This window comes from Saccoglossus kowalevskii, chromosome 1 (genome assembly GCF_978046115.1).
Source record: "Saccoglossus kowalevskii chromosome 1, keSacKowa6.1, whole genome shotgun sequence".
NCBI lineage: Eukaryota > Metazoa > Hemichordata > Enteropneusta > Harrimaniidae > Saccoglossus > Saccoglossus kowalevskii.
Genome location: NC_140641.1, coordinates 24,615,403 through 24,630,242, shown reverse-complemented (window position 1 = coordinate 24,630,242; position 14,840 = coordinate 24,615,403). Strand labels below are relative to the sequence as shown.

Sequence of the window (14,840 nt, the reverse complement as noted above, 5' to 3'; positions counted from 1 at the left end):
ATATTTTGCTCATCAGCTGGTAGGTGAATTCCTTATTTGGCATTGGTGCTGCCCCCCCCCCCCACATTCTTCTTTAAATTATTATAAATTACCACCATCAGAATCGAACGAATTTAGTTAAATTTCGGTGCTTATTGTTGAAATGAATTTAGGTTGCAAATGGAGATTTACAGTATACGATAATGACATCATAAACACCTCTAATTTTGATGATTCATTTCAGGCAATAATGAGCAGTGTGTCACAATTTATTCCGTAATAAATGTCAATCAACGAATTGAAACCATACATACATTTTTCACAAATGCCAGATAAAAACACCCAAACTAAGTAGTAGTTTCCCAAAATAAATAAATTTGAGTTACATTATTTTATGTCTTAACACTCACATCAGTCTTTCACAAAAATTAATTTTATTTGTAACGGTCTGTCTTCTCCTTGGGTCTCTTATGCAAATTAGTACCTGCTCACTCAATAAAACAATAGAAGCTATTGAAATGCTAATGTGTTCTACATGCATGGATCGTTCATTTTGAGTGATTCATCATGCTTTGCGATTCATGAGTCATTTTGAAGAAAGATGTGAAAATCAACCTCGGACTGAAAGACAAAAGCACACAATCACCATAGTTATATGACAATTTTAATTCAATGAAAGTGAGAGTAATCTTTTTAGATTCGAAACATGCTCCTTCCAAGGGTGTTCTTTATGGAGTGAAAAACTGTTATTACAATAATAATATGTTAAGCATGAAAACAATTGATACATTTAATCATCAATACAACAGTGTTTGGCAATTCCATTGTTCTTATGAAAAGAATTGAACTTACTGAAAAAATGCATATGGAAGATCAGCAATATCAAACTATTGAATATCTATTAAAAATATAGATACACATTAATATTACAAATAACTAGCACAAAATATAATTGAGTGTGAAATATTAAGTAAACTCTGCTTTATCTTAATCTTGGAGATAGCAGGTTTAATTAATTCCACACTGACAAATACAGAAATATTTAAAAAATTGGCCAAATATTTAATTATAGTGGCAAAACAATGAAAAAAACAAAACAATTCAATGTGAATAAATGAAATAGATGACAATAGATGAAAGCAATTTATTTCAGACAAAGAAAACCCCTTAACTAGATGGTGATTTCACAAGCCAGCTAGGCTGCTTGAAATTACACAGCATTGAATAAATTTCTAATTACAGGGTCTCTTTAGTATGCAGATCAGTACAAAGGTAGAAAAATATCAGAAATTAAAAAAATACTATAATAGGTTTTATAAATTCACTTCTATTTACATAGTAAGAACAGCAAAACAATTGATGCGGAGCATTGTCACGCTACAGAAAATTTGTAATAATGAAAGTACCAGATGATCACCATTTTATTTTTGGCATAAGTGAAGATAACCATTCAAATATTTACACAAGGTAGTTTTCAGAGTATGGGTTTCGGACATTTCTAGAATAGCTATTAAATCCACTTGCTACATTACAACGAAAGACTATGTGACAGCAACTATTTTTCATTTCACACATTTAACATTATGGGCATGCATTTGCTAAGTTGCAAAATAAATGATTCAATATCGTGGTAAAAAAACAATTAGGTGCATTTGTTTTTAACCTCAAGGTTGCATTTTCACTTTGTATTATATGCAAAAAATTTCCCTCCAATTATTGTGACCACCAAAAAAAAAAATCGATACAAGCAGTTGGTTTGGCAACCAATCAAAATATATTACAGCCCTCAAGCTAGCCTGCACTGAAGACTGTTTTATCGATACCAAATGTAATTTCCATTGATCACTCAGTCGATTCAGAATTCTATTGAATAAGATATTCTATGAATGCTTACAGGGGGTCAGAGAGAGATTTTTTTTACAGATTACACACAGTAGGAATGCAACTGATTTTCACTTCTTACCACAAAAATAACACTTTAAACAAGAAAGGTTTGCGTTAACAATGCACGAAATCAATGGTATCTTGTTCACACCAGTAACATCCAAAAGTCAGTTCAAGTATGTTTCTATACAGTGCAGATGAACTAAAACAAAAAAGTTTGAAATGGGGTAATAAAAGTATTCTGAACGAATGCTGAATTAAAAAAACAAAAAAAACAAGAGTGCTCGAACAAATCGCACATTAATATCACTTTGGACGACTACAAGTCAATATTTTATTTATACATAAATATTTTATATAGAAACTATAATTTGATCTAACCATTATAAAGTAATATTGATCAGCATTTGTTACAAAATTTGACAATACCCTGTACAGAACAAAGAACACAAAACAATAAACTCATGGATTTGATCATACCATAGTAATGTTAACAATATTCACATATTGTTGTTTATAACAAGCCATTAGACAAGTTCTATTTCAATTTGCTTTCTACTTTTACTGTTTAATGTACTGTTGCGCCAAAAGTTAGGTAAAGTAGAAATATAGAATTTTTTTTAATGCTGAAATATAGTCAGTGATGAAAGTAAAGCAAACACAACCGTCTTACATCTGTGTTTTTTTTATATTTCAGACTCAAGTTGGAAACCAAAAAACTTAAAATACACAAGACAGCATTTTGTTTCCATCATACAGTGACCCTGATTGCAATTAATTCATTAATTATCACAATTTTTCTGCCTGGTAAACTGTTTTTATTTTGAACCAAAAATAGACAAGACTTTACTTCTTTGCCACAGTTCTCAGTCAATAGTTTTGAAATAAATACATACAAAATTAGGCTGGTTTTATTTTGTGAAAGGTCACAAGAGTTGACTTTGGCATTCAAAGGCTTCTATACAAAACACTTAAGTTAGAAAACTCAAATTTGTTGCGAAGTTTCATAGTGCCAACTTTTTAGGACTAGTAGTATCAATGAAATAACGAAAAATATGACATGGAATTAGAGATTATTCAAACTAATATAACGTTGAGATTAGTATAATTCAGGCATACAATTATCCCAACAAATTTAGCTTTGCCAAAGTAAATCAGATAACCAAGATTAAACTGAAAACAGTATTGTTATGTACAACAAATGATCAACAAACAAGATGCCACTCATCTAAAAAACTGGAGCAGCAAGAACGGCAAACACTTTAAAAAATAACTTCATAAAAGCAACATTTAGCTGGATGAGCTGTTCTTATTCTGGGTCCTATCAGCACCCATACATTTTGACTTCAAAAGATGAAGGTAGCTAGCTTGACTGCTGGGAATTTGTGAAGTACTTAATAATGTTAGAGAACACCCCACAACTTCATTGACGAAGCCCTACAACATAATTCCATGGTGAACCTCCCAATGTAGATAGAGGACTTCACGGAAATCAAGATCTAATTTTACAAATGTTAAGTCGTATTTCTAGAGTGTATTCCTTTCCACATAGAATTTTTTGTTATCAAAATTAGTGTTGACCCCCCCCCCCCCCCCCCAGGACTCTAGAGATAGCTTAACTACCAAAAGCATGTGTCCATTTAAGATTGGCAGTATATACTATCGCAGTATGAAAACATTAAAACTTAAATGCATGGAAAATTGCATGTCTTTTTCTAATCATCACTTGTAATGTACTATGTCGATTTTCTTCTTTCGCTTATGGTGCCGTGAATGTGCATCCGGAGATGAAACAACATAATCTGGCAGACACTTCTCAAGAAGTCTGTTGAGAAATCTTTCCACCTTCTTACCAGCTCTACAGATGGCAGAATCCGGCTACAAAATATAAATACATAAATATTGTTTTTATTCATAAATACTACCAATAACAGTTACAACAGTCATGATCTCAAAATCAATGATCAAAGCAACTGTGTATAATGGCCCAATTATTAGGTGGTTTAATTTTCACTTATCGCTGATAGCTATTAAATACATTAGAAGTGAATGGAGTCATCGAAAAGTGCATCTTTCTTTAACATAGCAATCATAAGTAATCACTCGTAATAAAACAATCCCCAGTCACATCTGACAAATTTTAGTAAACGGCAACATTTTAAGACCTACAAATTGTTTTCGATTAGATATTTTTTTATTCACATTGTCAAATTTCACGATACTCACAGTTCTACAAAGCTAATGAAATTCAGAAAATACTTTTCTTGAGAAATCAATACAAAAATTTTTTTTTTATTCTTTAATGTCATTAATATAATGAGGAAAGTAAATGGTACTTACCGTATTGAAAACAAAACAATTAGATAACAGTAATCTACAATCAGATATAAAATCTTCAACACATTCATAATGCTGAGGAGACGTCTTTTCTAATTTCACTTTTATTGTTGACAAATCCATCGGGTTAGTTACTATCTTATAGTAGTTTGGAACCTGCAGAAGAAATTTAAAAACTGTCTCTGTTAATAATACTTTATAGTTGAAAACAGGAATGTTTGTGTTTGTTCACTCTGACTGACAGTATCTGTCAATCATTTAGAATTGAAAACAGAAAAGTAAGCACATACATGAAATAATGCAGCGATATAAACAGTACTAGTATAATGAGATATTTAAACAGAAATTGCAAGCACGGAAAGCGAGATCTGGTGCTGCACAGACAAAATGTTTTATGCGACATCAATTTATCAGCAATGTGTTTTTATGCATTGGCAAACTACAGGTGACAACATCTGGTTCTATAGTTTCTAGGCTATACTGGGCACATGCTTCATAACTTCAATCTTGAACGCAAAAGAAAGGTCACAAGTGCTCTTCCAAATAAAATATCATACCACATTGGCCTTTTGAGGAGAAGCAGTTACTTCACTTTAGACCACAATAATAGATTTTATGTACTGTTAAATGACTAATTTTTAACTGATTTACCATTTGAGGCATATTTAGTGGATTTTAAATTCACGGTTTTATCATTTAGATAATTAATCTATGCTCAATTTTACATATTCACTGGGTTTTAATTTAGAGCATTTTCCAGTCAACGAAATAAGCAAAATTAAAACCCAGTGAATAATTAACCCTTTTAAAGTAGTATATCTAGTTTTGTTGCAAAATCAGATTTGTATCGCATGTACCCAGGTCCAAAAAGTCAAGGAAATCTCTACCCCCTTCTATCACTAAATCTGCACACACTCAGTGACATTGCAACAAGCAAACTCCACAACTTGTCTACTGAACAATGATGACACCATCTCCCTTATATAAGTTCACTTACAGATCTGTCAACTGGTTCATGGAATGGTGGGCTGGCAGGATGACAGAACAGCTCCAATAAAATTCTTTCACATATCTGGAAGAAAGACACACAAACAAAAGCTGAGTATTTTATCAATAAATCACCAAACAATACAGCAAATACCATGCAAAGCTAACATTTGTTAACTTTTACTAAATGAAATAAAACCAAATTTGCTCTATGACATGCAAACTGCCAACAGATACATTTCAGCCACATGTTTGATTGCACATGCATGTGTATATATACACTTGTTTAGTAACAGTATTCATTAAAATCTTGACTGACAAAACAATTCAGAATTCCAGGAGCTATGCTTACTTTCTGATGGGCTTCACTCAGACCAGAGGAGGCTTTCCTTTTTCCATGTTCATCATTTTCTGAGATACCTTGGATCTCTTTACACAAGTCTTGACAAAGTCCACATATCCAGGTTTCCCTGCACGGTAAATAGAAAGGGAATTAGAAACCGAAATCTATACCAGCAATTCCCTCGTTTTCATAAAAAGCTGCTATTCATGGGAACGAAATGACTATATCATTGTGACTTGGTATCCTAAAGATCCCAATAAAATGTTCACTGATATGTTTCTGCCTTGTGAATTATGAAATAATTGCTCTTTTATGAAACAAAGTGATTTACAGAAGATATAATTTTATTTTTTTATTTTTATTATTTTTATTATAAATCTCATTAATGTATACTCACTTTGGAGTGGCAGTGAGAGATGGAATGTGACACTGTAGATGGAAGACCTTTGGACAAGTATCACAACACAGAAGATCACCACCATTCTGACAACAAGCACAGTAGTCCTCATTGAACTCTACCGGTATTCCCTGGCGTGAGTAAACCTCAGATGATGAACAGCCTGGAGCTGGAGACAGTTCGTAATTCTCACTGCATTCACTGTGGACATCTTGGTCGGGTAGACTCTTGTCGTGGTCTGCCCGATTGTTGTCAAAAGACAGAGCAATATTGGGTATGTGAAGTTCCTATGATGGAAACGAACAAGTCATAATGATAGTGAGCTGGGAATATTATAAACAAGCACTACTTAATGTATATAATGCATCATGTAAATAAACACAGTGACAACTGAATCAACTTACTGAAATTGACTCAAATGGAGTGTTATTCAGACCTTCCTGTTGGCTGTTTTGTCTGGCAGTGTAATTCATACAGGAAGATTCAGGATCATCTCTAGACTGTCTCTCTTGCTTGATTTTCACAGCACTGAAACTAGCATTCGACTCTGGAGTAGTTGAACTTCTGTCTTCACTGTAAAACACGGATAAATTTAAATTATTACAAATATAATAGAAAGAAAAAAGTTCAGCCTCACCTACATCTTTTGGTAAGTTGCAATGACTAGGAAAGACAAATGCAATAGTTTTAAGATCATGCATTGACAGCATTCATTCTATGAACAGGCATGATGAGAAGAATATACTAAAATGTAGCTACACTACACACTACTCACGCTGAGCTTGTGGAACTGGGTGGCCTTGAATCAGTGGTTGTATGAAATCCAGATGACATGTCCAGCTGACCAGAACATCCACTAGCAGGTGATGGTGTAGTACTTTTTTGAGACATTTTTTCAAAGCTGCACGAAGGTCGTTCATTGGGCGAGCTTGGTTCATTTTTCATTTTCGGTGCAGAATCTTGCTTGTACTGGGTGCCAGAAAAGGGAACAGTCGCATGCATTTTGGGTGGAGTTCCAGAAGTAGTATTACCATCTCCACTCGCACTGCTGACAACACTGCTGGCTTTTTCTGGAGTGTGTGTTGAAAAAACAGCTTCCTGCATTTCTCGAACTGATGGGCTAAGTTGGCGTAGCGTGCTTGGAGATAATCGAGTGAGATTTCCCCCCAGTGATACAACTTGTGATATAACTGGGTTGCCAACATTATTTGAAACATGGGCTGTGGAGGTGCTTAGCTGAAGTTGAGCTCTTGATATTGTTGCTGATGGAGGAGCTAACGGTTTTGGTGCTATAGGCCGCAACTGACCACCGACTCTAGATTGTTCTAACTTCATACCCTGAGAATGTTGCTGGTGCTGCTGTAGTTGTTGTTGCTGCTGCTGTTGTTGCTGAAGCTGCTGCTGCTGCAGTTGCTGCTGCTGTTGGTGGTGTCTTTGTAGTAAATTTTGATGTAGAATTTTCTGTGAATTCATGGTATAAGGCTGGCTGAAAGCATTCTTCACAACAGAGTTGCTCTGTCTCCTTTGCTCTGCTAACTGCTGAAGATTAATTTTTTGTTGTTGTTGTTGTTGTTGTGGGTGAGAAAATGGTGCTCTGTATTGAGGCGGTCTTTGTTGGTTTCCAAGAAAAGCTTGTCCAGGAGCATGTTGCACGGCATTGTTCAACTGTTGGACAACATGCTGTGGATCGTTTCCTTGTCCTGATGCATCGCTTATCATAAGAACACCAAATTTACCGATTTGTTTGTTGGCGCTGTCCATATCAAACATAAACTTAACATCCAAACCAAATATTGGTGACCTGATACAGGGCAAGCGTAGAACACTGAAGAGTTGACTGAGTATGACTTTCTTGCTATAAAGTAATGCTGCATTGCTACCGGTATGCAAAGCGTTATTTGTGAATCCAGTGCAATGGTCTATTAGCTTGTGTAGTTGTTTCACTTCCTGAGCCTGCACATCAAGTCGTCGCCGTTTAATCGCACAGGTTGCTTTCAGATCCTCAAGCAGTTTTTTTGCTCGTCGATTAACTTCATTTATCAATGTTAACATGAATAGTCTTATCTCTTGCGAAGTTTTGGTTTCTAAATCATTGATTTGTTTCAGTTTCTCTGAGATTCGTTGCTGTGCAGTGCCAATGTACTTTTTCTTTTCCTCAAGTTTCATCATCAGAGCTGACATTTGTCCTTTTTGTTTGGCAGCGGCTTCGTTAACAAACTGGTATCTGGAAGAGATGAGAAAGAAATTAATTACACTGAAACATTTACCAAGTTAATGACTGAAAAACATTGTTGGTACGAGACAGCAATTCACACACCTTATCAGGGTTCTGCCCAGCTTGATTTGAGTGCCGGTCGCTAATTAATATTCATGAGCTCATTAATATTCATGAGCTAATTAATATTCATTTTCCATTCTACTAGCTATGAATTAACTACTTTAATTATTTTAACTTTTATTTATTTCAAATATTTCAATGTAAAATTAATCTGCTTTAATAAAAGTGAAAAAATATATATACTTTATTTTTGAAATCACGTCTAAAATACGTATTTTTAGATATTGACCTCTGACCTGGCAGCCATTTTTTTTAAAGCGTGTCGTCCGTTTGTTACGGCCAAAGTGGCAACAAGAATTTAATTGTTTTCTTTCCCGATGGAACGCTGGTAAATCACATTAATAGTGAGAAATTAGTATTCCTTGTATCGCTGACTGAATATAGCTTATGAATTTATTTTTATGAACGAGTCATGAAGCCAAAAACATCAATCACGGTTACTACACTCGAGTGCAAGTGCAGATTAAACGAACGACAGCTTGATGCATCGCTGCCGGTGAAGTGAGCAAGTTATTGTTAAACTCGGCACGCAACTAAACTTGCAATGGTAATCCTTCCTTCTGTTTATTTATCATTGTCTCCCCTTCCATTATCTTGATGTACGACTTATTCCGATCTGGTTCGTTTGTTAAAACTAACAGAATGTCAATCGGAGGTTAAAACAAAAACACATTAGGCTGATGTCACACGTGTACGTTGATTTTGAACAGCAGTATCTTCTTTCAAGTTTTGTTGTGTGTTAATATTGTCAATCTACAATTAATTAAAGACAAGATATTTTTATATCTGATAAATTTTATATCATTTTACTGCATTGTATTTTTTGTTTTTGTATCAAGTCAAATAAAGTTTGAAATGGAACATCATAAAAAGGAAAAACAAATTGAAAAACTTGTGTTATAGCCAGTCAGTGAATATACTGTTATCCATGGATGTAACTGGTTCATCGTTGTGTATAAGTTTTAGTGCCCATGTCACTGTCGGTTCATATAAACGTCGGGGGAAAACATTTTTTGGTTAAATATATAAAGTCGGCAAGATATCGAAATATGTTGAAATTAATAAATCAATAATTAAAAAATAATTCTACAATGGCAGTTCGGCGATTTTTCATTGCAATATACCTTATGAGTACAACGCTACGATCACCGTAACATTGTCAGCTGACGGCATTGCGTTGGACGGGTATTCACCGCTGCTATTGCAATCATCGGTATCTGACTTTTTGGTGTGGAATACACAAATTGTTTATTAAAACGATTCATTGACGATTATCATAAGCATTACATCTAAATTGCCAACGAGATGTTGTTTTTAAACATCGCGGAAAATCATGCATTCTGCGCCGCCATCTTTGTTACCTCGATCAGAACCCCTGATAGCCCAGCATGCATCGGTCACAATGTTGCAACGTGCATTATGTCGCCTTAGGGCGACGTTTTTCTGTACTAAGGAACCCTATGAATGGGGTATTTCCAGAGGTCAGAGTTTGTTTTGTCTCATCCCGTCTCGTCTGCTGTTGAATTATTCATACTTTTCTTTCCAATGCGACTTAATTTCACTTGTTCTTTTTTTAATTTTGGAGTAAATAATGTCACCAGCGATTGAGTGATAACAAATCAGAGTGCAGCAAATCGGGGTTGATCTTCCCGACGTATGCCGTGACTTGTTTTGTCACATTGTTGCTGTTGCGTGCAATGGGCAAATTATTGCTATTCTAGTTATTTTTTTTTTGATTTGGAGGCTCTGCCCTTTGAAGGACTTCGCAACATATTGCAGACTTCCGTTTTTATCACTGTCTTTGTATGGCTAACAAAAGTGGGATTACCTAAATTGTTTTAATGTAAATAACATACATTAGGACTAAATCATGCTGTCAAGTGAAATCAGTAAAAAAAAAATGTGAAACGCTTGGGTATTTAATGAGAATTGTTTTTCAGAATTACATACATATTATGTCTAAAATAGCTCGCTCGCAAACTGGAAGATTAGTCAACCATTAAATTGGAGTCTGGTGCTAATTTGCACCACATTATAGATGTACCTATAATGATTGCTGCGTTCTAGACCCCATTTTTATTTTAACATGATTACAAGTATAACATTTCGGATGCTGTATTAGACTTGTACATAGTTTTTGATGCTTTGAAGTTATTCTCAGTCTGAGAATTAAATTTCAAATGAAATTGGTGTAATATCATGGCAATGAACTACCATTAAAGTTGGGTATGTCACTCAATTTTGCACAATCCATTCCATACGCTCTTGTGTGTACGTGTCATGGATTGTACAAAATGTTATGGTATACCCATCTTTAGCCGTGGTTTATTGCCTCATTTACTGATTGTTTAAAAGTAAATGACAAAGCAGGTGGTTTCGATCAAACTGAAAACTATTAGGCCTATAAATGAATATACACTTTAACCTCGTTATAATGATTTTTGTGCAGGGGGGAACTAGTTTGTTACATGTAGATGTATAAAATTAAGTGTTCCCTATAATGAAGCACATTGGGTTTGCTATGAGTGGGGGGGGGGGGGCATGCAATGTGTTTAAGTTTTATATCAAGAAATTCATTATAAAGCCGTTGGCTATAGCAAGGTTACATACAGTGTACTGTTTTAACAGTATAATTGTATAGCTGTACCGATTTTCAGTCGAAACTTAAAATTTTTGCTGTTGAAACATTGTAGCAATCTCAGTCAGGTAACATGATGCACCTCACTGCGTAGTGAACATTGCTATAGTACATAACGTAACTACATAATGTAAAGGGGGTAATTATTCACTGGGTTTTAATTTAGCTTATTTCGCTGACTGGAAAATGCGCTAAATTAAAACCCAGTGAATATGTAAAATTTAGCATAGAACACATTATCTAAATGACGAAACCGTGAATTTAAAACCTACTGAATATGCCTGAAATGGTAAATCAATGAAATTTAAACCCAGTGAAAATTAGTCATTTTACAGTATATCATTATGTTAAGCTGAATAGTTATCTTACTTGTGTTCTTTGTGTTCCAATAACTGACAATCTCGGCAGGTCAGCTTGTCGCAGGTTTCACAGTACAGTTTCAATGGTTCTTGTTTGTGAACCGGACAGTAAAGGGGCTTGTTGCGTGAACTAGCTGGACTGGTTGTGGATTCCCTCTGTAATGCTTCAGCGGAATCCTTTGGTTGGATAACGTGGTCTTTAGTCACCCGCACTCTGTGATGGGCCTGAACACAAGTATCGCACAGCCACTCCGCACAATTCTGACAATATGATGAGGCAACAGCATTGTCTTCACAACTTGTGCATTTGGCATCAGCTGTTGTACTGGTTGTCGTGTTATCTCCATTAGTCAATGAATCCAGAAGGAAGTAATTGTCAATAACCAGACCAAGATTTCGAACTTCTTGTTTACATAGTGCACACCGGATTACTGTGAGTAAAAGGAAATATATATATATATTCACTCCCCTGAAAACTGTTTTAACAGTATACATGTAGATGGAAGCAAGCAATGTAGTTGTATATTTTAATACAAGAACAGACAGATATATATACAGAGATTGATGGGCACAGAGAGCAGTATCACTTTTACACGCATGTACTGACATGTAGGACAAGGTGTACAAAGTCCCTTCACAACTGGCACTGCAAATGTACAATGTATTCACAACTACCCTGCAAACAGTATCCTACTGAATTTATAAGTGGGCACGTTGTTCCAAAAAAGCTGATAAACTTATTCTAAATTTGATCTTATGCATGTACACCATCACATATTTATAAAATATTCCCAGTACTTGAACCTGACATCGACTTGCCTAGAAGCCCAATAAGTTTAAATGCAATTAACTTTTCCAACCACAAAAAAGTTGGAAATAATAGCATGAAACAAGCCTCAAACTTCACAACCTCCAGAAAATGCACAAGACAGTTCAGACTCAGTTTTTACATATACATGTACACAGTTAACCCAAAATTTCAATTCTTAGTAGTGCAAATTAAATATTTTCATTCAGGCCGAAAAATAAAATGAAAAAAAACAAGTTTTTGAACATGATACAGTTGCATTTTAAAAAATATTTTTAGTGTAAAATTTTCATAAAAATGTTGTTTCTATTTTCATCTTTTTGAAAATTAATGTTTTTCTAAAAATTCTAAAAAAAAAAGCTTTGAGGGTGATGCAACATTTTAAACTGATGTATGTGATAAATGGAAACACTACTTTTTGCCTAGGCATTATTTTAAGAAAGTTTAAAAAATGTTGTCCCCAAATAAGTAAATGGCAAACTACTTATACAGAAAATTTGAATATGAATATCTAATTTGCATTTCAGCAACTTGTTAAATTATTTGTTTGGACCATTCTTATTTTGTATTGTATTTCAAGATAGTCCAGTCTTGTTTCACTCTACTGAATACAAACAATACATTTGTATTGTAGTAGCATTTAATGACAAAACTCTTCACATTCTCAAAGCTGAAGAAAATTACACAAAATAGTTAAGAACTTTCTTCTATTTTAAGGTTAGACACACATAGGAAAAACACACATACATCAATCATACAACACGATGCAAAAATCTAAGAACTGGTGTTTAATTATTAGAACACTTAATCTGCTGGAATCTGACAAAAAAGTACAAAACTAGAACAAAATTGAGGTCAACTGAAACAAATGGGGACGCTCGTCGCTGGCGAGAAAAGATCTTGATCATGAGTCGTTCGTCATTACTGGATTAGAAATGTTATTATATAAACGTCGAATGATGAATGCAGTCCAATCGGTAATCGGTGCCCGACATTATCACTGAGAGTCGCGGTGGGGCACACACTATTCTGTCAAATGTGGTCTGATCTATGCAGTACCGGTAAATACAAACTGATACCGTCGATCGGGTCAACTTTGCTTTGCTTTGCCGAGATTATGCCTACTAGTGTCGATCATTACGATACGTACAGGCAAACATGACTAACATCAACTAGGTAATTTCAATTGATTAACAACTGAATGAACGGTATCAAAATAACTCGTTAATTACGCCTTCCGCACACATCAAAAATGACAATACACAGCTCACCTCCGTCGTCAGCCGGGGAGATACACGCCTTACAAAACGTATGCAAACACGGCAGTAGTTTTGGACTCCTTGTGGTAAATCCATTCTTACAAATGCTACATATGTTCTGATGTGATTCGGTGGTATCTCCATTTACTGTTGTGCTCGCCTCTGGTGTCATGTTTGTCTTAGAAACGGTAGGAAGTGTGAAGAGATAAATAAACCTGACGATCGCTCGTTCTCACCGCCATTTATGTACTCGGGACGTGAATCGGCCTCGTTTTGAGTTCACACATACTTCCGGAATCACGAAGACTCTGACAAACCAGATAGAGGCGGATTTAACCGGTTCAAGCCAGTTTCACAACCGGTTCTAACCGGTTTCCCATGATTAATACTAAATGTTGGGCTTGCATGTCATTACAATTCCAATGTACCCGGAGCCTACCAGCGAATCGAATGAAATGCACAATAATAAATCAAGATTTCACCAAAATGTACAACAATTATATTTGTTTTGATAAAATGGTTCAAATATGATAAAACGCCACTTAGGAATAATCCGTTGGTGCCAACTTTTCAGAACATCTGCTTGCCACAGGATTGACACTGTAAACAACCAATGATAATAAATTTGGCAACATATTTAAATATATCAAAAAATATATCGAAATGAAAATCATAAAATACAGGATTAATTATGAAATAGATGTTGCCATGGAAACAACAAATATGTTTGTTAGGTTTGTTTGTTGGACTCAGTTGCTTAGGAGATTACAAATTGTTGAAGGATTCTTCTCTATTCAACACCGAATTTGTTTGTTTGTTTTTTTCAAAAGAAGCTAATGTCAGTGTAATAAATAAGACCAATCAATACAATAGGGAAGAGGTACTGGCCATTTGCATCTTTTAAACTGACTTGTTTGCTCAAACATGAAACCATACCCGCCTTGCAACACAGAAGTAATGATAATATTACAACACTAACAAATCAGAAAATATTGTCGTCGACATGGAGCACAATACACTGAATGAGTCACTAGACCATATGTCAGTTTTGTAGCAAGCTTAGTCACATCATGGAGTTTTTTTTTAGCTCCATGGTCACACCCTATCGTTTTATTTACATGTCTTTCACAACGTTGTTTACACTCCATTGTACATTAATCAGCCGATCATAAAACGTTGTAGCGCGACTGTCTCTGCAGTGTATAGTTGTTCCACAGTCCCTTTATGTGGTTGGTCAATGGGCGTTCCAGACGTATGCAGCTACATGCCGTAACCAGTTTACATTCGTGGTTTATATGCCGTAACCACCACGTTACCATGAGTTAACACAGTTACCTTATACTTTTATCACCTGAGGTAACAAAACAGCCCCGTTAATTGTGACACAATATGCAGTTCATTAAAAATGCAATATGTGAACTTAGTTCATGTTACTATAAATACCTTGGTTTATACATAGCCTGTACTTTTGATGTTTTTTTATGTAGTTACTTTATGTAATTGCTTGTTTT

General features: G+C 35.0%; 1 protein-coding gene across 1 annotated transcript; it reads right to left on the bottom strand.

Annotated features, from left to right (window-relative positions):
- Positions 1–3,573: 3,573 nt before the first annotated feature.
- LOC100372618 (E3 ubiquitin-protein ligase TRIM33-like) lies at positions 3,574–13,593 on the bottom strand. Its single transcript, XM_002734959.4, has 9 exons — positions 13,342–13,593; positions 11,273–11,693; positions 6,703–8,151; positions 6,332–6,500; positions 5,928–6,214; positions 5,540–5,657; positions 5,198–5,272; positions 4,204–4,356; positions 3,574–3,741 (listed from the first exon to the last, which is right to left on the bottom strand). The coding sequence occupies exons 1-9, from the start codon at positions 13,499–13,501 to the stop codon at positions 3,586–3,588; spliced, it is 2,988 nt and encodes a 995-aa protein (XP_002735005.2). The 5' UTR covers positions 13,502–13,593; the 3' UTR covers positions 3,574–3,585.
- Positions 13,594–14,840: the final 1,247 nt, after the last annotated feature.

Coding starts and splice junctions, on each gene's coding strand:
- LOC100372618 (XM_002734959.4), bottom strand. CDS start 13,501: ATGACACCAGAGGCGAGCACAACAGTAAATGGAGATACCACCGAATCA. Junction 11,694..13,341: donor CTCCCCGGCTGACGACGGAG/GTGAGCTGTGTA, acceptor TTTTACTCACAG/TAATCCGGTGTGCACTATGT. Junction 6,501..6,702: donor CCCAGTTCCACAAGCTCAGC/GTGAGTAGTGTG, acceptor CGTGTTTTACAG/TGAAGACAGAAGTTCAACTA.